The sequence below is a fragment of the Schistocerca nitens genome, chromosome 9 (assembly GCF_023898315.1).
Source record: "Schistocerca nitens isolate TAMUIC-IGC-003100 chromosome 9, iqSchNite1.1, whole genome shotgun sequence".
NCBI classification, from domain to species: Eukaryota; Metazoa; Arthropoda; class Insecta; order Orthoptera; family Acrididae; genus Schistocerca; species Schistocerca nitens.
Genome location: NC_064622.1, coordinates 279,295,449 through 279,319,872, shown reverse-complemented (window position 1 = coordinate 279,319,872; position 24,424 = coordinate 279,295,449). Strand labels below are relative to the sequence as shown.

The window sequence follows — 24,424 nt, the reverse complement described above, 5'->3', positions numbered from 1 at the left end:
TAAAATCAAATGTAATGACTGCTGTAAACAATATATAGGGCAGACTGGTAGGAACTTTGAAACCAGATTCAGGGAGCACACCTATTCTCAAAACAAAACAGCTTTTGGGGCGCATATGGCTGCGACAAAGCACTCAGTCACGAATATTGAAAACAACTTAGACATCCTGCATAGAGCTAATAAGGGGCGGTTGCTTAACATTTTAGAAGAGATCGAAATATACACGCACAAAAATAAAGATCAGGATTTAATCCTCAACGAACAAAGCGAATTCAATCATAACGCCTATTTTAGCATTTATGACGACCTACTAAGATGACAACTGTTGCGCATGGAGATCCAGGCCGAGGGATGAGAGATGGTGCGCGGTGGAGAAGCCGGAAGACGCGTGCAACGCCTGGCGTCGTTGACGGGGCCCTCCTGTGCGGCCCTCTTGCCCGCGGCGAGGGACAGCAGACGACTGAGCGGACCGCGGCACAACACCAAAGTGGCGGGAACCACGGAAGCAGACCGTAGAAGAAAACAAGTTCACACCAGCACCATAGATATATAAATCGCCCTATGCCTTTTAGATCGTATAAAAACGATAATTTTACTGTTTTTTAATCCTGACAAGTACAGATTTTAGCTTTGACATCTACATATTTTAATTAAATATTTTTAATATAAAAAAGATCTACTGCATACAGTATGTGCAAATGGAATGTAACAAATGTACCAGACGCCACCTGTCGGTAATAGTGTTATATTTAATATAAATGACGTGCACTCTGCCAACCAATTTTATGTGACGTAGCATGTGAAAGTTGCTGGATTTGGACGGGTTACTCCTGTAACTGAAATATCAGGTACGTTCTGGTACATTTGATGTTGATTAGACAGGATAAAAAAAGATTTGCTTTCGTGAAATAGTAAATTAGTATAATTATCTTTACAGATCTGAAGATGGTTCTGAATGAACCGAAACCGGTCATATGAATAATAAAAAAAAAATTTGCAATCAAGACGGATTTTAAGTAACATTAAAAAATCACTGATTGCGGTTATCCCGTAAGACATTATGTCTGTTTTTGCAAAGTTTGTGCCACGTCAGGCTTCGGGATACATTACGAAGTTCTTACGTATTAGGACAAAGATAATGAAAGAAAACTTGAAAATAAAATTTAACAAAACATGCTTAGACGCAGGGATTACTCCTAACTACGCAAAAGTAAAAATCAGGAATATGTCAAACATAGCACAAATAGTAAAACGTAAAAGTGAAGTATTATGGATTAAAACTCAAATTCGAGAAGCATATAAAATGAAAAACAAGTTAAATAGAGAAGCTTTTAATCTTCACTTGATTTTAGGTGACATTTTATCTCCATTACAGTTCACATACGTAAGCAGAGAGATTGAAAATAGAATTGGCAGGGAGCGAGAATTAACTCTAAACAGACATCAGAAGAAGCTTTTTAACCTAGGTGTAGATTTTAATACTGATAACGAAACGGCGTATAAAAAGTTGCATACTTTTTGTGAGAGGGTCGTGAACTTAACTGAGATAGAATTAACAAAAGATGAGCAGAATCTTTTAAATAAAGGGCTGCAATATAACCTAAACCCCGCAATTAACTCAAATATAATTAAAAAGACTGTCGCAGAAGTGAAAATTGCATGTGATATCGCAAATATGAATAGATACGAACAGACAAACACGGCAATTAAAGTAAAGAAGTCGATTATAGATGAAATGCACTCTGCTCACAAGAACAGTAACGAACTACTAACTCTTAAGGGCTTGAATAAGAAGTTAGAATCACGTAAGGCTATCATCACAAAGGCAGATAAGGGCGGCACTATGGTTTTAATACACGATACAGACTATATAGAGAAAACTGAAAAATTCTTTATGGAAAACGGAATAGTAGAAGTCAAGAAAGATCCAACCAAGAAATTTCAAACAGAAATAAGGAAACAAATAGATAACAGTGTGTTTCTATTCACAGAGGAGGAAAAGTTTAAACTGAAAGTAATGAATCCGCGAATCCCCGAATTACGATCACAAATAAAGCTCCATAAGGTTGAAAAATCAATTCGCCCAATCGTTAATAACACCAGCAGCCCAAGTTATAAATTAAATAAAGAGCTAAATAACAGATTGAAGGCGGCATATACATATCGTCGGACTTTCAACATTAGCAACAGCTACGAATTTGCCGAGCAAATTAAAGACGTACTTATACCTCAGAATGCGTCACTAGCTTCATTGGATGTCACCAATCTGTACACAAACATTCCCGTAAAAGAAACGATTGAGATCATTAGGAATAATCTCCTCACTCATGGTAAATTGGCACTGGGGGAAGTGATTGAACTAGTGGAAATGTTGGAACAAGTCTTGTCGTTCAATTACTTTACTTTCAATGGTAAAATTTATCAACAGAAAGACGGGCTGGCAATGGGGAACAGTTTAGCTGGGACGCTGGCTGACATTTTTGTAAATCACTTAGAAAACAAATTCTTTGATGAAAATCCTAATATCGCGGAGAAAATTGTATATTACAGGAGATATGTGGACGACTCCATTTTATTATACAAAGGAGATAAAAATGATATCGAAAACTTAGCACAAAAAATGAGCTCTCAACACCCGAAAATTAGATTCACCATGGAATTTGAAGAAAACAACCGTATAGATTACTTAGATTTAACACTAATAAAGAAAAATGGGAAGCATGAATTTAGCATATTCAGAAAACCTACGTGTACAGATCTAGTTATCAATGAGCGCTCTTGTCACCCACCGCGATACAAATGGGCATATTTTACTTCGATGGTATACAGGCTACTAAGATTGCCACTAAGCCAACACGAAGTAGAAAAGGAGTTAAGTATTTTAAAACAAGTGGCGTTAGCGAACGGATATACGTGTAAGCAGGTGATGAATATTTATAGGAAGATAAAGAAGAGGCAAATGGAACAAACAGAAGGAAGCCAAGTAGCAGTTAAGAGGAACAACAGGAAAAAATATGTAGCTCTCACATACAATGGAAGAATTGCAGACAAAATTGAAAGATGCTTTCGTAAATCCGACGTTACAATAGGGTTCCGAACAAATAACACGTTAAAATTGAAGCTCCGGCATAGAATATGTAATAGTAGGAATAAATTTCAGGATTCAGGTGTATATAAAATCAAATGTAATGACTGCTGTAAACAATATATAGGGCAGACTGGTAGGAACTTTGAAACCAGATTCAGGGAGCACACCTATTCTCAAAACAAAACAGCTTTTGGGGCGCATATGGCTGCGACAAAGCACTCAGTCACGAATATTGAAAACAACTTAGACATCCTGCATAGAGCTAATAAGGGGCGGTTGCTTAACATTTTAGAAGAGATCGAAATATACACGCACAAAAATAAAGATCAGGATTTAATCCTCAACGAACAAAGCGAATTCAATCATAACGCCTATTTTAGCATTTATGACGACCTACTAAGATGACAACTGTTGCGCATGGAGATCCAGGCCGAGGGATGAGAGATGGTGCGCGGTGGAGAAGCCGGAAGACGCGTGCAACGCCTGGCGTCGTTGACGGGGCCCTCCTGTGCGGCCCTCTTGCCCGCGGCGAGGGACAGCAGACGACTGAGCGGACCGCGGCACAACACCAAAGTGGCGGGAACCACGGAAGCAGACCGTAGAAGAAAACAAGTTCACACCAGCACCATAGATATATAAATCGCCCTATGCCTTTTAGATCGTATAAAAACGATAATTTTACTGTTTTTTAATCCTGACAAGTACAGATTTTAGCTTTGACATCTACATATTTTAATTAAATATTTTTAATATAAAAAAGATCTACTGCATACAGTATGTGCAAATGGAATGTAACAAATGTACCAGACGCCACCTGTCGGTAATAGTGTTATATTTAATATAAATGACGTGCACTCTGCCAACCAATTTTATGTGACGTAGCATGTGAAAGTTGCTGGATTTGGACGGGTTACTCCTGTAACTGAAATATCAGGTACGTTCTGGTACATTTGATGTTGATTAGACAGGATAAAAAAAGATTTGCTTTCGTGAAATAGTAAATTAGTATAATTATCTTTACAGATCTGAAGATGGTTCTGAATGAACCGAAACCGGTCATATGAATAATAAAAAAAAAATTTGCAATCAAGACGGATTTTAAGTAACATTAAAAAATCACTGATTGCGGTTATCCCGTAAGACATTATGTCTGTTTTTGCAAAGTTTGTGCCACGTCAGGCTTCGGGATACATTACGAAGTTCTTACGTATTAGGACAAAGATAATGAAAGAAAACTTGAAAATAAAATTTAACAAAACATGCTTAGACGCAGGGATTACTCCTAACTACGCAAAAGTAAAAATCAGGAATATGTCAAACATAGCACAAATAGTAAAACGTAAAAGTGAAGTATTATGGATTAAAACTCAAATTCGAGAAGCATATAAAATGAAAAACAAGTTAAATAGAGAAGCTTTTAATCTTCACTTGATTTTAGGTGACATTTTATCTCCATTACAGTTCACATACGTAAGCAGAGAGATTGAAAATAGAATTGGCAGGGAGCGAGAATTAACTCTAAACAGACATCAGAAGAAGCTTTTTAACCTAGGTGTAGATTTTAATACTGATAACGAAACGGCGTATAAAAAGTTGCATACTTTTTGTGAGAGGGTCGTGAACTTAACTGAGATAGAATTAACAAAAGATGAGCAGAATCTTTTAAATAAAGGGCTGCAATATAACCTAAACCCCGCAATTAACTCAAATATAATTAAAAAGACTGTCGCAGAAGTGAAAATTGCATGTGATATCGCAAATATGAATAGATACGAACAGACAAACACGGCAATTAAAGTAAAGAAGTCGATTATAGATGAAATGCACTCTGCTCACAAGAACAGTAACGAACTACTAACTCTTAAGGGCTTGAATAAGAAGTTAGAATCACGTAAGGCTATCATCACAAAGGCAGATAAGGGCGGCACTATGGTTTTAATACACGATACAGACTATATAGAGAAAACTGAAAAATTCTTTATGGAAAACGGAATAGTAGAAGTCAAGAAAGATCCAACCAAGAAATTTCAAACAGAAATAAGGAAACAAATAGATAACAGTGTGTTTCTATTCACAGAGGAGGAAAAGTTTAAACTGAAAGTAATGAATCCGCGAATCCCCGAATTACGATCACAAATAAAGCTCCATAAGGTTGAAAAATCAATTCGCCCAATCGTTAATAACACCAGCAGCCCAAGTTATAAATTAAATAAAGAGCTAAATAACAGATTGAAGGCGGCATATACATATCGTCGGACTTTCAACATTAGCAACAGCTACGAATTTGCCGAGCAAATTAAAGACGTACTTATACCTCAGAATGCGTCACTAGCTTCATTGGATGTCACCAATCTGTACACAAACATTCCCGTAAAAGAAACGATTGAGATCATTAGGAATAATCTCCTCACTCATGGTAAATTGGCACTGGGGGAAGTGATTGAACTAGTGGAAATGTTGGAACAAGTCTTGTCGTTCAATTACTTTACTTTCAATGGTAAAATTTATCAACAGAAAGACGGGCTGGCAATGGGGAACAGTTTAGCTGGGACGCTGGCTGACATTTTTGTAAATCACTTAGAAAACAAATTCTTTGATGAAAATCCTAATATCGCGGAGAAAATTGTATATTACAGGAGATATGTGGACGACTCCATTTTATTATACAAAGGAGATAAAAATGATATCGAAAACTTAGCACAAAAAATGAGCTCTCAACACCCGAAAATTAGATTCACCATGGAATTTGAAGAAAACAACCGTATAGATTACTTAGATTTAACACTAATAAAGAAAAATGGGAAGCATGAATTTAGCATATTCAGAAAACCTACGTGTACAGATCTAGTTATCAATGAGCGCTCTTGTCACCCACCGCGATACAAATGGGCATATTTTACTTCGATGGTATACAGGCTACTAAGATTGCCACTAAGCCAACACGAAGTAGAAAAGGAGTTAAGTATTTTAAAACAAGTGGCGTTAGCGAACGGATATACGTGTAAGCAGGTGATGAATATTTATAGGAAGATAAAGAAGAGGCAAATGGAACAAACAGAAGGAAGCCAAGTAGCAGTTAAGAGGAACAACAGGAAAAAATATGTAGCTCTCACATACAATGGAAGAATTGCAGACAAAATTGAAAGATGCTTTCGTAAATCCGACGTTACAATAGGGTTCCGAACAAATAACACGTTAAAATTGAAGCTCCGGCATAGAATATGTAATAGTAGGAATAAATTTCAGGATTCAGGTGTATATAAAATCAAATGTAATGACTGCTGTAAACAATATATAGGGCAGACTGGTAGGAACTTTGAAACCAGATTCAGGGAGCACACCTATTCTCAAAACAAAACAGCTTTTGGGGCGCATATGGCTGCGACAAAGCACTCAGTCACGAATATTGAAAACAACTTAGACATCCTGCATAGAGCTAATAAGGGGCGGTTGCTTAACATTTTAGAAGAGATCGAAATATACACGCACAAAAATAAAGATCAGGATTTAATCCTCAACGAACAAAGCGAATTCAATCATAACGCCTATTTTAGCATTTATGACGACCTACTAAGATGACAACTGTTGCGCATGGAGATCCAGGCCGAGGGATGAGAGATGGTGCGCGGTGGAGAAGCCGGAAGACGCGTGCAACGCCTGGCGTCGTTGACGGGCCCCTCCTGTGCGGCCCTCTTGCCCGCGGCGAGGGACAGCAGACGACTGAGCGGACCGCGGCACAACACCAAAGTGGCGGGAACCACGGAAGCAGACCGTAGAAGAAAACAAGTTCACACCAGCACCATAGATATATAAATCGCCCTATGCCTTTTAGATCGTATAAAAACGATAATTTTACTGTTTTTTAATCCTGACAAGTACAGATTTTAGCTTTGACATCTACATATTTTAATTAAATATTTTTAATATAAAAAAGATCTACTGCATACAGTATGTGCAAATGGAATGTAACAAATGTACCAGACGCCACCTGTCGGTAATAGTGTTATATTTAATATAAATGACGTGCACTCTGCCAACCAATTTTATGTGACGTAGCATGTGAAAGTTGCTGGATTTGGACGGGTTACTCCTGTAACTGAAATATCAGGTACGTTCTGGTACATTTGATGTTGATTAGACAGGATAAAAAAAGATTTGCTTTCGTGAAATAGTAAATTAGTATAATTATCTTTACAGATCTGAAGATGGTTCTGAATGAACCGAAACCGGTCATATGAATATAAAAAAAAATTTGCAATCAAGACGGATTTTAAGTAACATTAAAACAACAGCTCAATTCATGGAATCAATACTAGAAATAAGAATATTCTTCACAAGGATTTAAAGTCACTTAGTCTTGTACAAAAAGGTGTGCATTATTCAGGAACACACATTTTAAATAACTTGTCAGCAGCCATAAAAAGCTTAACAACCAATGAAATTCAGTTTAAGAGGAGCCTAAAGGATTTATTGGTGGCCAACTCCTTCTACTCCATTGATGAATTTCTCAGTAAAACCAACCGATTTGTATATAAGTACAATATAACCTCTGCAGCATTTCAGTGCAGTAATGTGTTCATTGTAAATAAGTATTATAGTAGTTGTATTACATGTTTATTACCTTATAAACAAATAAAAAACTTTTATTTTAAATTCAGTGCATTAGTATTTGTAAAATGACTCTTTCATATAGTGTTCATTAAAAAATGACGGTCATTCCACTTGGGACCTGTGGAATGGTACATTAGCTTATTTGTTTTAGTTGTAAATATTTGTCATGTATTGTTGTTCTTCTGACATGTTCCACATCCTGGAGGACCTCCTCACTACGGATCAATTGGAATGAAAGTAAATCTAATCTAATCTAATACCAGCAAAGACTGATCTTGTTAAAGCTGTGAGGACGGGTCATGAGTCATGCTTCGGTAACTCAGACAGTAGAGCACTTGCCCAGGAAAGGCAAAAGTCCAAAGTTCGGGTCTCAGTCTGGCACACAGTCTTAATCTGCATTTCACATCAGTGCACAATCTGCTGCAGAATGAAAATCTCATTTTGGAAACTGATTTTGTTGGTACTGCACTTTCTTCTGTTGTCATGTAGCCATAAGAAGAAATGAGGGTGATTATTAAGCCAAAGAAAAAGTAGGTTGGGCCACCAATTATGTTGAGCAACAGATAAACATAATGATGCACAGAATGAGCTTTAGGAAAGTCTCCTATTTCAAATTTAAAAAGCACTCATTCTGTCAAAACATTTGCATACTAACATTCTCTTGCATAACCATCATTTGCTTACCCTCAGAACCTGGGGGACTAGTAAACTATTGTGACACTATATAAGAGGGTGAACATAAAGTTGTACAGCAGTGGTTGTCAACCTGGTCTCCATCACCCACTTGTGGGTGTTATGGTGAGCGATAGGCTAGGCTGTAGGGATTTTAAAGTCTTGTCATTAGGTATTCAAACAATTTTGACATAAAGTATTTGGTAAGTAATTATTATTATATGCTTTAACTTGCTGTAACTCTGCTTTATAAATTTTATAAGAAAAGTTACTTCCGTACTTTATAAATCACCATTACTGTGGAACCAGTGGGCAGTTAAAAAATTTTGCTAGTTACAGATAAACGGAAGTGGGTGGTAGGTAAAATAGGTTGACTACCCCTGTTGTACATGAAGAGTTCAGTCATCTAATATGTGATAAAATTTCAGAACACATGTTTGTTAGATGTTGTAAATTACCCTTTCTTGGGGTGGGGGGGGCACCAGTCGTCTGACTGGTTTGATGCGGCCCGCCACGAATTCCTTTCCTGTGCCAACCTCTTAATCTCCGAGTAGCACTTGCAACCCGTGTCCTCAGTTATTTTAGAAAATGGATAGGAAAAGTGTTTTTAGTGCCCCAGTTGTTATGGGTGTATTCTGGAGATAAACTGAAATAAAGTCTGATTTCAAATTACTGTAACAGAATAGAAGGCATGCGTATAAGCTGACAGGCGGGTGCTTCAAAGTAGTTAAGTCACCGTACCAGTGTGGAAAGACATTTAAGAAAAGGGAAAGAAATATGAAGACCAGTTCCCTTAATTATCATGTGAAGGTCATTCTGAATAAAACAGTGGTGGGTGAAATATTACTGGAATTGCTTTAATGCAGGAATCCATCTGAACCGGGTCTGTATAAGGCTAAACAAAGAAAATTGTATGCTTCTGCATAATAACTCATGTTGGAAGTCTATAAAGTTCATATGATGGATACATGTGAAGTGATCTAAACCATGTGTGTTAGTTCACAGAAAAACTGCATTGCATCAACACAATACGTCCTGAGAGAATTTTAAAATAATCAGCTATGCATAATTTTTTAATTGTCTGTATTTGTAAATTTATTATCAATAGGTCACATTCCACACACCCAAACTTCTGAGCTTTTGTCATCCATAACAACAATCAAATTTTAAACTGGCTCACAACATTGTTTTTTATGCCTCATATAAACTCTTGAGAAGGCATCCATTAGCAATCGCTTGAGCTTGACACGATGCTTGGTTATTTAGTACATATGTAATTATTCAGTGTATTTCTGCCAGAGTGTAAGCTCTAACCCTGGATGTTCGTCCTGATTTGTATCTTGTGGTGATGTTTACTGTACACTGAACTGCACTGCACTCTGTCACCATTGACTGATATATATATATATATACACACACACACACACACACACACACACACACACACACACACACACACACACACACACACACACACACACACACACACACACACACACACACACACACACACACACACACACACTCTCTTCAAATAATCATTGCTGCCATTTTTATGTTGCTTTTTATAGTTTTTCATGAATTTAAAGATTGTTCCTAGTCAATAAGTATAATAAATGATAAAATAAAATAAAAATGTCCATAAGCTTGTAGCTTCACAACTTGTAGCCTTTATTTTCTCAAAGAAAGCCAAGCTTTGAATGACTGTTGCCCAAGTTCAGACATTGCACTTACAGACCACATTAGTACGTGGTGCAGACAATAACAGTTATAAAGAAATATTAGAGAGGACAATCTCATTCTGTATAGTGGAAGAATTGTGCAGTAAAAAAGCTCAAGTTTAAGTTTGTCTTCAGAGTGCATAGTCACTCACTTATGGAGCTACATGCTAATGCTGTTGTAAGGTGACTGAGAGAAGCAGTTTTTTCCTCAGGAGGAGCAATGACCTCCATGTTAACCATATGAAATCAGTCCCAGAGAGTTGCTCAACCCCTGTAGAATTGGGAGAGTAAATAAAATCAATCTCTCTCTCTCTCTTTCTCTCTCTACACACCCTCCCTCCCTCCCTCCCTCCCTCCCCCCTCCCTCCCTCCCTCCCTCCCTCCCTCCCCCCTCCCTCCCTCCCTCCCCCCCTCCCTCCCTCCCTCCCACGTGTGCTCTTGTGGGTGTGGTTGTGGATGACAAATATGGAGCAGTAGAACAATGGTTGAGTGGTTCCTGATATTTTGTTTGAGTAATTGCTGTTACTTTTTGTTACTTAAAATAAACAATGTTGTATGCTGAGAACCATACTTTTACTGCTGTGTGTTTTTGCCTTACAGCCTCTGGGTGCGAGTGATTACTTGCAGATTTCCCGTGTCTTCCATACTGTTCTGATCCGTGACGTCCCCCAGCTGACTCTCAAGCAGAAGTCTCCCGCGCGTCGATTCATAACCTTGATAGACACGTTGTATGACAACAGGGTAAAGTATTCTGGCACAAGGTCATTTCAAGTGGAGGTGATTTCAAAGAAATGTGTCTCTCACAGTTTACATCTCAGTAAAATATGTAACTGGTTTTATGACTTTACAAACTGTGTGTGGCAAGTGGTCGGTATTTTTGTGGGGTTAGGATTATGCTAGTAACAGTTTAATATTTGATTACAAATATCTATTGGTGTAGGGACTACAGTGCTTTCCATTACCTTTCTATTCCAAAGAGTTGCACTACAGGAATAAGCTGAAAATGCAATTTTTAGGAATTTGATTCCTGAATAGCTTTAATGTTTCTGCAAATCTGGATGAGAACATTCATATCTACCAAGCAGGAAATGTGATATCTATAAAATTTATTGCATTCCTGCTAATTTGTTGCCGGCCGCGGTGGCCATGCGGTTCTGGCGCTGCAGTCCGGAACCGCGGGACTGCTGCGGTCGCAGGTTCGAATCCTGCCTTGGGCATGGGTGTGTGTGATGTCCTTAGGTTAGTTAGGTTTAAGTAGTTCTAAGTTCTAGGGGACTTATGACCTCAGATGTTGAGTCCCATAGTGCTCAGAGCCATTTGAACCATTTTGCTAATTTGTTCTCTTGCAAGTCTTTTTTCGAATTGTATGTTGCACTGGATGTCAGTAGGACTCTAGTAGTAAGCAGGGAATCAGATAAGCAATCAAAAATCATGTGGCCATAAAACTGCAGCATATACTGCAGTCGAAGTTAATATGTGACACAAAACAGCAGAGGAAAGTTGTATTATTAACTGAGCATTTGGTCTTCTTTTTCTGTGATAGAGTGAAGTGTATTTGCAGTACAGACTTTCTGTGTTTATTCATGGTTACTGTTAGGTCAATAGTCATCACACTGACAAAGAAATCTAAACTGCAGTTGTATGGCAGTACAACTGGGATTGCTATGGTTATCTTGTTTCTGTACTTTGTAAACAGTTACTTTGGAAGTTACTTAGTACAGGCCTTCACAGTGAAGATAATGGGTAAACCATAAAAAGTAAGTGAATCACATTGCAAACACACACACACACACACACACACACACACACACACACACACACACACACACCATCTTCCACATAAAATTAGTTAATGGCAGGCATAACCATAACATTGCCAGTTGTAAAATTTATAACTGTTCAACAGTAGGTTTTACATGATTAACTATGAAACAAGACAACATAAAAATCCAGGAAAACCACAGCATATTGTATCAAAGTATATATACAAAACTTTTTGTTTTTAAACATGTAAATACTGTCTTCAAAACACAAATTTGTGTGTGTACAAGTAGGAAAGAGCATTTTTCCTGTGTTATAGAAAAATAATAAAAAACCAACTGATGATAATGAATCTTCTGCAAAAAACATTAAAAGAAAATGAAAAATTGAGTTTTGCTTAAGACAGACCCTCTTCAAAAACAAATGTACAACATTCCTGCTGCTTCCTTGGATTGCTGAACTTCTGGAATAGGTGAAAACAGTCAGAGATTCAGTGTTTGTTATTTTTTAAATGTTGAGTGAGGCACTGAAAACTGATCTATGATGGACTTTCACTTTTTTCACTATTGCCTCAAATGTGATATTCTGCCCTTCAAGCCTGAGGAACTCCACTTCTCTTATAATTCACAGTTCTACACAGAGAAGTTATCTACCAGTTCATTATTCAACATTCAGACTTGTCTGACCACACTGAAAATGCCTATGCCACTTAACCATTGTGTCATACAGTGACGCATTGTCACCATATACTTCACCAACTCAGCGTTGATTGTTCCAACATTGTTCCTCTTCAAACACAGAAAGCGAATTACTTTATGAAACTTCACTTTACCAGTGAGATGCAACATTTTTCTTTGGCTCCTCTAGCGGCTTGCTATGGTAACCTTATGCAAGGATTTCCACATGTGCCAAGGATTGGAGACACATACCTGCAAACAAAAAAAAATAATTGTGCCACTTTATTTTTTCAGGGCGATAATGAAAACTTTGTGACTACTGACCTTCAATGTTGTTTGGTTGTTACTCTTTCCCCCGATAGATTGCTAGCTGTGTAGACATTAATTAATTAAACTACAGATAGAATGGTGTATGCTATGTGTATGCCTGATTGTGAACTGCGGAGTGTACCTAGATGTGTGAATACAATTTAAATGTAAGAGGAAAGCTCTTACATGAACAACTTTTGTTGCTTCAGTTATGTCAAGTAGATGATGTTTACCTGGTACTGCTTGCTAGCTTTGTATTCATGTGACCTCATGGACGCTTACCCAGGAACAATGGTTATGTACATGTAAAATGGTGGAAGCTCAGTGAAGAGATTTTTATTATTAGCAATTCTGTGTAGCTGATCAATTGTGTTGGTTGCTAATTCATGTACATCACTTTCTGAGCCTTTTATAAATTAGAATTTTTATAACATTGATGTATGTCTTGTTCATTTGCTGTGTCTGCTTTAAAAGCTTTACAGTGGAAAGAATATCTACAGGTGATCTGTCTGATAAGAGAATTGATTTTTCTGTTTTGTAATGGACATTTCTGTTTTGTATTTTTCGCACGCTGCAAACAATTACTTATGTGAGAATCTTCATGTTTTCATGCTTGTTCTATGAAATTAAGTTCCTGCAGTCATATCCAGTAAGTGTTCCTCTGGTGATATTTCAGCTTGGAACCATGGAGCCATATTTAGAGATGTAGGACTGTTGTTGCAGCCCTCCCACTTGTCTAATAAACAAATAACTTGCACTCTTGAACATGTGGGTACAGACCACCACAGCTGCAGAAATTTCCCTTCAGCAGCTGAGATGGATATCACTGGCATACTATCTATAGCAGAGAACATGTCACAGGTTCTGATTTGCAAATACTGGACGTTAACAACAGGGCCATTATACTGCTGTCTTTGGGAGCTCACTGTTTCAAGTGCTGGATTCACATTTCACCTTACTTAGAACCACCATTGCAATTTGGTAAGTCATTAGTCAGAGATATTTTGAAGGCTTTCTTAATCATCAACTTTCAGAAGGATGATGTGGATGTTAAAATCTTGACATTTTCATGGTATACTGCCCACTGCCATATAGTGTGCTGTCCAGCAATCACTGACTTGTCAGGCTGTAGCAGATGGATGTTGGGTTGATCTCCCATACAAAGACTGTTTTAATACCACATGACATCTATGATGCTAAAATGAAAAGTCTGCTGGATGATTGCACATATAACCAGATTGATAAGTAAGTACCCCACTAACCACGTAGTCTCAAGATGTCTTTTCTCTTGAATGCTTCCTCATTCCATCAAGAAGTAGTGAATATATTAAAAATTCATGATGCAGCTGCACTGAGGTTATATGGTTAACTAATGTTGTGCAAGAAGGATGTGCCCTTGCTCAAAAGCAAGCAATACTGACTGAGTCTCTGAAATATTTCATTGCCAAGCTCTTAGCCTTGTTGTAGACATCTGTTGTTCAGAAGTGCCCTCACCACATATGGAACTGAACTGAATTTATTAACAGACTGAAGACTCTCAGGCTCAACAGTTCAGACTGATTGGTCAATTTTGATGTCATATCATTGTTACCAAAGTCTTCCTCATAGAGTCTTAATCATTCATTGGAAAATATAATGTGCAAAACATTTTGGTACACAGATTATAACTTTATTTTAGCATGTCCTTACCTCAGAATATTCATTATTCAACTTTGTTGGCGAGTTTGTTTATCAAGGACTTTGAGGAAAAGGCGCTGGACTTTTAAAATTTCTACTGATATTTTTTTGAGGTATGTGGATGATAAATTTGTGGTGTGGCCCCATTGTGAGGATGAACTTCATGAATTCTTTTACCATCTTAATTACATCCATTAAAATATCAGTTCACATTCAGATGGAAAAGAATGAAACCTCCCTTTTTTGACTGTTTTAGTGTGTCAGAAAACTGACAGCACATTTGGGACATTTACTCTTCAGTGTTACAAATGTATAGTCAATCTGCCCAATCTTCACTGAGCTTGTGTGTGAGAGAGTAGGTTGATGGAAGTAATTGCATACAACTTCTGTGCCTAATAACACAGCTGCCTGTGTGGCGTGTTAAGGCCATGGGTATCTCACTCATCTGTGCACATATTCGCATTTGCTACAAAGTTACAGTAAAGGTGCTATACACTTCCTTTCATCACCGCACCTTCTGCTCCATTGAGACACAGCTAACCGCCATGTTTCCTTGCCATGTGGAAAGGGTACTCACCTGTTGGATCATATTCAGCAACTACTTGCCCACATGAGGACAAGTGGGTGAACTGCTGGCTAACTGAAGCCGAGCCATTAAAAAGCATGTGATAGGAAATGAGTGCCACTTACACAGCTTTGCCTCAAGAATGCAGTGCTCTGTGTCACTGAACATACCACAAGCCAAAACACTCAATTTTATACCTGCAGGCAGACAGTTTATTACCATCCACCACAGACAGCTGGTGTCTTGTCTGCCCCATTAGCTGAATGGTCAGCACGTTGAAATGCCTCGCACAGGGGCCCGGGTTCGATTCCTGGCTGGGGTGGGAGATTTTCTCCCCTCAGGGACTGGGTGTTGTGCTGTCTTCATCATCATTTCATCCCCATTGTCAACTCGCAAGTCGCCCAATGTGGCATCGCAGTCAATATGACTTCCACTTGGTGGCCAAACTACTTGACTGGGAACTCCCGACCACTGACACTATATGATCATTTCCATTTTTCCAGCTGGTGTCATCAATACAATTGTCCACATAGTGTGTACCATTACAGACAACCACCTTTTTGAATATTTTGAACAATTAAAAATAGCATTTGGAGATAATGGGAGTGTACTCCACAAAAATGGAAGACTCTGCAGTTCAGACCGAAAGTGAATGCCCTGGGAACCAAGAGGTTGGAGAGGAAAGGTTCAAATCCATGGCTTTCCTGTAAGTAGGGGATATTTCTTCTGGAGTAGATCAGAAATTTTCTAAGTAGAAAGTGAAGATTATCTTTTGCCCAGCCACTCTCATTGGCTTTGTAAAGATTGACCTAATACTGTATAATGCAGGCATATACTAGATCACCTACCAGTACAGATTTTTGTTTGATGTGCAGATGACATGAGAACCATTCACTAATGTTGCTTGGAGCATCACTGCTACACATGTTGCAAATAAGCAGTGGCTGAGCACTACATAGAGACTGGCCACTCCATGGGCTATGAAAACATGAGGATTATAATGTCTTCATGATACTTAAAGGACCCGGTGATGAAGGAAGCCATCAAAATTTGACTGGTGAACAATTTACTTAATTGTGGCAGTGATTTTAACTTACTTAACGTTTTAAATACAGGTGCTGTTTTTAGTAACATATGCTTGCATTTAGGATCTAGAAGTACCCCAACAGATTTTAGGTATGTTTATAAATAATAATTGGAATTAACTTATGTATTTATATATTTACGTAATAAAATGTAACATATTTAAAGTGTTTATTGTGCTTACAATAACCAGTCTTAACAGAAATTTTAGATCATTTACAAAAGCTTGTTTCCGGTTTTTTATTTTCTTGCTTAGATAAAGTGACAAAAAAATCAACTCCGTAATTAACTTGTAATTAAAGTCTTTGGTTTTTTTTTTAACAAGATAGGAACATAAAATGAAATTAAAATTGTAAAACAAAAATATTACTAGTATGGAAAAAATGACAGTACATTATTAAGAGCCTACAAAATCATTCATTTTCTTTGGGTTCGCAGGACAAACAATAATTGATTGTCTTTGTGTGAGGCTTACAAAATAAATTATTTTCAAGTTTTACATATTGGAGAGCTCTTTTTATCTTTCAACCTCAGGCAAATGTAAAACATTCGCTTCTGAGAATTACTAGTACCGGGCTCATCTGCATTAGGCGTTGATAAAGTTTGTTCTCTGCGAGCCAAGTTGCACATTATATCCTGTATATCTTTGGCCAAATTTGGGTTATTTTCTAATCTGCTGCAAACATGTATCTTTACAAGACCCATTGAAATGGACTTTATGTATTCTCTATTACTGATTTTTATTTGGATTAGAACTGACCCAAAGAACATCTGTTAGCAAGAGAAATATTCAGTATAGCAGCAAAAATTGTGTTCGGCCATTTCTTGTTCTACATTAACAAGTATAATTTGAGGATTTCAAATCTAAAATGTCAACTACTCCTTTAGTGTTATTGTAAAATTATGTAATTACGGGTTTCTTCAATTTTTGATTTGTAGACACATTGTGATGCATAGAAAACTACTCTTTTATACTTCTTTGGAATGAATGACACCAAGGTCTTGCCTCATACAGATCCAAAAGATGTTTTAATTCAGTGTGTTCTCTTTTATCAGGCAAAAACTCAAGAAGAATTTCCCGTTTGTTTTTCATACAATGCATACGTATGTTAGTCTTTGGTTCACTTATTCATTTACTAACTCAACAGATATAAACAAACTATCTCCAGTTATATTTCTATTAGTTCCATAAAACTACTCTGCAAGCTTTAGCACATCCTGTGTTGGCACTGCGAAAAGGGTATTTCTGTGGGTAAATGGTTTTCCAGAGTATATGAATGCATTATACAAGTAATGGGTCTTCGCATTACAAATACAATGCATTTTCAGGCCATAGTTTCCAAGTTTACTTTTGATAAACATTCTGAATGAGCATCTTCCTCAAAATTTTACCAATATTTCATCAAAACATAAATATTCTGAACAAGGATAGTTCACACCACAGTTGCTATTAAAAGTTTCAAAAATTTCTTTTATCGAGGCCAGTGTTATCTGTAGATTTTCTTTCTTTGCATGTACTGATGTCATCAAATGTTACATTGAAATAAATGAATAAAATTCTTTTTATTCCCATTACACCTCGAAAAATATCTCTACCAGTAAAATCAGGTGCCATTAGCAATCTAATATCTTTGTGGTTTGACTTGAATATTGAAATAAACGCAAGCAATCGAAGGTAAGTTCTCAACTCACAGCAGTCACTGTTTTTAGCATAGTATGGCTGTAATAATGGAGTTTAATATTTGTCCTCAAGTTTTTTGTTGGTATAGTGGATGCTAGTCCCAATCACATCACCAATAAATAAAAGTTTCCAACTCTCTACTGGCGACATTTTACTGTTACAAACAGCAGATCATTTCAATCTCTTTCACATAGTATTGTGCTGTAGTATACAAGATGAATGTGGGGCAGATTTACTTCATTTGTATCTGTTCTTACCATAAAAATAGTTCCTTAGGCTTTCTTCTTCTTCCTCTTCACTTTTCTCGATCTCTGATCCAGAAAGGTCTTAACTGTGTATTGAATCATGATCACTAATGTCAAGTCCTTCTTCTTCTTCTTCTTCTTCTTTTGTGTTATTTTCACTTTCTGAGTCAGTGCCTTCATCTAACAGTCATAAAATATCCTCATCAGAGATAAAGTGAGCCATTGTTGTAAATATACTAGAATATAAGCAAATTACTGTATTAGCATGTTGTAAGTAAATGCTACAGAAAAGCACACTTGGGGTCTACAGAAACCCCAGTAATGTAAAACAGATACTTACTGTTGCAAGAGCGCGGCACACGTCTACCTATCATAAGCCTCTGCAGCCCACTGAGAATACCTAAATTGGTGGATCTGTAGTGCGCCAACAGTATAAATTACATAAAAAAATCTTGTGTGGGCTGCTCAAACCCCGCCCTAGTAGTTAGATGTTAAAATGAGAAATCTGGCACCTGAAACAGGCAGCTCTCAAAGACAGTGGTACAGTACCCCTTTCATTAATGCACAGTGCTTATAAATCAGAATGTGACACAATGCCCATCATAGAAGGTGTGGCAGTACTATAATCCTCCACTGCCCATTTATGTGACCATCGTGGTGTGTATCAATATACAAAATAGTGTGGGTGACATTTTTATTAGTTGGATGAGAAAGCTACACTGTCAGTCTTAGGTGCAGTAGGTGGATGATGCTTCTTAGCCAAAGATGTCAGGAGATGTGACTTATTTGATATGGTTGCATTCCTGTAATTTTGTGGAATTATGTATGTGGCATTCGGCAGGTTTAAGCATAACTGGCTGTATACCGCTATATACAGTTCACCTTATTCACTACCCACCCTTTTACGAGATTTTTGATGCAGACAATGGCATTTCATTGTAAGTCCGTCTGTTCAATGCTAGAGACCCAAATAGTTTCTCCTTAAATAGCTGCTTACTTCAGTTATGCTGAAGGAGTGATTCGGAATTGGAAATGGAACTTTTTTTAGGTCATACAAATACTCTCTAATCACAAGTATGGAAACTCTAATACAGCTCAACAGGAATTCACCAGATCTACATTTTTAAGTCACATGCAATGTCCCCATCTGATGTTTGATTTAAAGAATATTTCCAAAAATAGTAAAATTTTTCATTCAGATATTGTTTTATTCGGTGAATGATACAGGATGGACATGGTGATGAGATACTATGGCAAAATCCTTAACTACTGTCCTTTGTTTTCTGGGGGGGAGGGGGGGAGGCTTATAAGAATTGTTAACTTCATGATCCAAGTAATGCTATTGTAGTCAAAGTACACAGTATTTGCTTGTTCTTAAAACATCTACCTGTAAACTTTGTAATAATTAATGGCAATAACTTTACATTTCTATCTATTTTATAACGCAGAAGAACTGTCAATTTTTCTTTTACTGATCCATTCAGACATTCAATGTGGTCATTATTCATCCTCAGTCTTGCAACTTCTCTTGCAAGATGTTTCCACCTTTGTGAATGTTTAATATTCTCATAGAGTGAAACTAATTTAGTAGCATGTTTCATACAGTGAAAAGTCCAGGTTGGAATATCAACAGTTATAGAAAGGATAGATTGCTACTCATCCCAAAGATGACACGTTGAGTTGCAGACAGGCTCAATTAAAAGTCTGTTATAATGCAAGCTTTTGGGCAAAAACTTCATCCGAAAACAAAAAGTGCACATAATCACATAAGCAAGCAAATCTTACACACACATGACCACTATCTCTGGCTGCTCAGGCCAGACTGAAACTTTGCCTGGTGAAGTGTGCAAGAACTGGAGGTGGCAGACAAGTCTACCTGGTGCAGCATCATGAGGTTGTGGGGGAGGGAGGGAAAGGAAAAAAAGAGAGCAGAAAGAGGAGGAGCAGAGAAGGGGGAAAAGGATTGGTGGGTGCATTGGCAGAGAGCAGTGCACAATGAGCATGAGGGGACATGAGGCCAGTGGACGTGGTAAGACAGAGGAGGTGGAAACCGAGGGGTGGAGGGTGCATGGACAGTGAGTTAATGCAGGTTGAAGCCGGGACGATTTCAAGAGTGGAGAATTTGTTGTAAGGATAACTCTATTTGTGCAGTTCAGAAAAGCTGGTGGTGGAGGGAAGCATCCAGATGGCCCGGCTTCTGAAGCAGCCATTGAAATTAAGCATGTTATGTTCAGCTGCATGTTGTGCAATGGGATATCCCATTATGCTCTTGAACACAGTTCAACAGTGGTCATTCATCCCAGTTGACAGCTGGTTGATGGCCATACAAATATAAAATGCTTGAGGAATGATAGCAGCAGAACTGTTGTATGACATGGCTGCTTTCACAGGTGGTCTGGCCTATAAGCCTGTGACAGGACTGGAATAGGAAGTGCTTTGGGGGTGGATTTGGCAGTCTTGCACCTAGCCTTTCCACAGGGACATGACACCTGTAGCAAGTGGTTGGGATTGGGAGTGTCATAGGGATACACTAGGATGTTGTGGAGATTGGGTGCGGAAGGAAACCACATTGTTCCTCCTCGTCCTATTCAGCCCTAAACCAAAATTTAACCATGCTGAATTCGTTAAAGACCTGCTCTCCTTCTCTTGATCCCTGCACTGGAGAGACACTTCTTTGCCACTGATACTTCCAACCAAATCCAACTTAATCCCAACACTGAACCCTAGTTCATACCACCATTCAGCTGTGGATCTCTCCCCATCCACCTGATTAACCTATGCCTAGTCATCTTCTGGGAATTCTTTACCTTCTGTTTGGTCTCGCCAGCCTTACCCAGATTCCATCCCAAGAACTCTAACCTTTCAGCAGAAGAAAGGACAGCTATATACAGCCACAAAACACTTCCACTTACCTGCTAACTAAGGTTCCACCACTGTTGTTATGAATTACAGTGACTATCTGGCAGAAAGCCTCTGCCAATTGTGTGACACCTCCATCTATAAACTCTGCCAGATTGATTCCATCTCAGGATTCTAAAATAACCTCCAATCCTTGCTTAAAACTGTAGTCCCTTCCAAGAACCTCTCCCCTAATCCATTTCCTTCCTCGCCTCATCACATCCTGTACACCCAGCCTGCTCTCCAAAATCCACAGACCAACAATCCTGTATGCCCCATTATAAATGGTTATTGTGTTTCCACTGAAAGAATTTCATCCCTCATTGACCAACACTTCCAACCCATTGCCCAGAATCTAGCCTCCCAGTTCAAAGATACCAACCACTTGCTTCACCAACTCTCCCACTTCTTTACCCCGAGGATCCCTACTTGTCACTGTTGATGTCACTTTCCTATATTCCAACATCCCTCATGCCCATGGTCTTGCCACTATTGAACACCACTTCTCCCAACATCCGTAAGACTCCAAACCCAAGACCTTATTCCTTATACTTTACTAGCTACATCCTAATACACAACTGCTTCTCCTTTGAGGGGAAGGTATACAAACAAGCCTGAGGCACAGCCATGGGCACCCATATGGCCTTCTCCTATGCCAACCTGTTTATGGGCCATCTAGAAGAAACCATCTGAGCCTCCCAATACCCCAAACCTCTGAGGTGGTTCAGGTTCATTGACAGTTTCTTCGCGATCTGGATGCAGGACCAGGACACCCTATCCTCATCCCTTCACAACCTCACCAACCACCTTCTCTCCCACCCACATCACTTAGTCCTTCACAACACAGTGTGCCACCTCCCTGGATGTTGACCACCTCTCTGTGGGCTCCAGCCACACCTCTGTTCTCATTAAACCCACCAACTACCAACAGTACTTGCAGTTCGACAGTTACCATCCCTCTCATACTAGAAAATCCCTCCCGTACAGTCTAGCCACCAGAGAACAGTGTATTTGCAATGATGGTAGCTCCTTTGTCCACTACGCTGAAAGTATCATAGAGGCCTTCATAGATAGATACTATCCCCCAGATTTCTTATGCCATATTCCCAGACACCCCAATTCCTCCCACCACCATCAAGAACCAGATACAAAGGAGCCCTTCCTCATAACCCAGTACTTCCCTGAACGAGAAAAATTGAAGCACATCCTTCTTCAGGGCTTTGATTATCTATCTTCATGCCCTGTGATGAAGGACATACCACCCAAGATGCTTCCCGTCCCTCCTAAAGTGGTGTTCCATCACTCGCCCATCCTCCACAAGATCCTAGTCTATCCCTATGCCACTCCCAGTCCTAGTCACTTGCCACAGGATCATGTCCACATGGAAGACCCGGGTGCAAGACCTGCCCAATCCACCCACACAGCACTTCCTATTCCTGTTCTGTCTCAGGCGTATCTTATCCCTTCAGAGGCTGGGCCACATGTGCAAGCAGTTATGTCGATTATCAGCTGTGCTGTAATCTTTGCTCAGTTTTTTAAATTGGTTTAACTACTAATGAGCTATCATCCAGGATGAATGGCCAGTGCCAAACTGCAGTCAAGAGCAAAGTGGACCATCCTGTTTCACAACATACAACTGGACATAACATACTTGATTTCAATGGCTGCTTCACAACCCAGGCCATTTGTATCCTCTCCTTCTCCACCAGCTTTCTGGACTGTGTGTGTGGGAGTTATCCTTACAACACATTCTCTGCTCCTGAAATCATCTCAGCCTCAACCTATGGTAACTTACTGTAGCCGCACCCTCCACCCAACTGTTTCCACCCTGTGCTCTATCACTTCCTCCCAAATCATGCCCCCTCATTCTCATTGTGCACTGCTCTCTGCCAATGCACTTGCCAATCGTTTCCTCTTCTCTGCTCCTCTTCTTTCAGCTCCCCCCCCCCTTCCTGTCCCTCCCTCCCTCCCTCCTGACACTGCACCATGTAAACTTGTTTGCCTTTTTTGTTTCCTATTCCCCCACCCATACCCTGCTATCCCCCCCACCTTCCCTTCTCCACTAAGGATTGTTGCACCTGTCTGATGTGTTTCAGTGTCAGCCTGTCCTTGGCAGCCAAAGATAGTGTGTGTGTGTGTGTGTGTGTGTGTGAGAGAGAGAGAGAGAGAGAGAGAGAGAGAGAGAGAGAGAGAGAGAGAGAGAGAGGGAGAGGGGGGGGGGGGGCGGGGTTACCTTTTTACGTTTTTCTTTTCTGATGAAGTCTTTGTGCGGAAGCTTAATGTGTAACAGTCTCTTTGTTGTGCCTGTCTGCAACGCAGTGTGTCGTCTTTATGATGAGAAGCTATCTATCTTTTTCATTGTTAGTAGCATGTTTCCAAATCATTGAATGATGACACAATACATTTTCATTTTCAGTTCAGAAGAATCTTTAGCTTCATCATACAAGAAGACATTATTTTCACTACTCTGCACAAAGAAGGTGCAACCAGCTATATTTGCTGTCTCTTGCAGCTTAATGTGCAGTTGTTTTCCACATTGTGACCAATATTAAAAGCTGTTGATCATAATGAAATGAGACAGTAATGAGTACACATTATGATGATCTGATAAGTGACAGAATGTAATGATGGTGCATTTTAACACAAAAATATTTGCTATTAGTGATCAGGACTTGGTTTAATTTAGCTTGCATTTGAGAAAATAATTCTCATTTTGAGTATTTACGACATTATGCTGAATTAAATATGATGATTGCTATGTCCAACTGACTGCATCATTATAGTGCAAAAGTGTAGAAATTTTTTTCTTCTTTTCTTACAGACACTGGATCAGTAAAACAAGAAGTGTAAATAATTATAAATTTGCATTAGAGGAAATTTCCAGAACAATATAGATGTTAACACACAGAACAAAGATCATATTTAAGTTATCACAATTTAATAAAAAAAGGCACTTGGATACTGAAACTATCTCCTGAAACAGGTAGTGCATAAGATAAACTGTAGTAATCAGGACTCGAGACAGGAAATCAAATCATGAAAAAAAGAATTTTACAGTCAAATATTTTGACAACTATGTTTTATAGCAGTCAAAAGAAAAAGGTTGTGGTACTCATGCACTTAGAGCTAAAGTCAGTTTTGTGCATAAGTGCATGTGGCTTACATCATACAATGACATACATATTTGGACAGTAGTTGCATTATAAATCCCTGGATTCTGTCCTTCCTCAGTCCTGTTTTCACATTTGTACAATTTTTAAGCCAAAGGTAAAATGTTGGCAGTTTTGGAATATTTTAGTGACATATCATGCAAGTTCTACAAAGAATGGCACATATTTCAAGCGCAAATTCAAGTGCACAAGTGAGCTAAAAAATGTAATGTAAAATTGTACATCTGGTGCTACAACTTCACTAGAAACCATTGATTCTTCTTTGG

At 38.6% G+C, this 24,424-nt stretch overlaps 1 protein-coding gene across 1 annotated transcript in view; it reads left to right on the top strand.

The window, feature by feature from the left end:
• Positions 1 to 24,424, top strand: part of LOC126203037 (putative ATPase N2B) — a 118,669-nt gene that overhangs the window by 74,341 nt on the left and 19,904 nt on the right. The window contains exon 5 of the mRNA XM_049937274.1: positions 10,693 to 10,833. Coding sequence (XP_049793231.1) covers positions 10,693 to 10,833 — 141 coding nt within the window. The remainder of the gene's footprint in view (positions 1 to 10,692; positions 10,834 to 24,424) is intronic.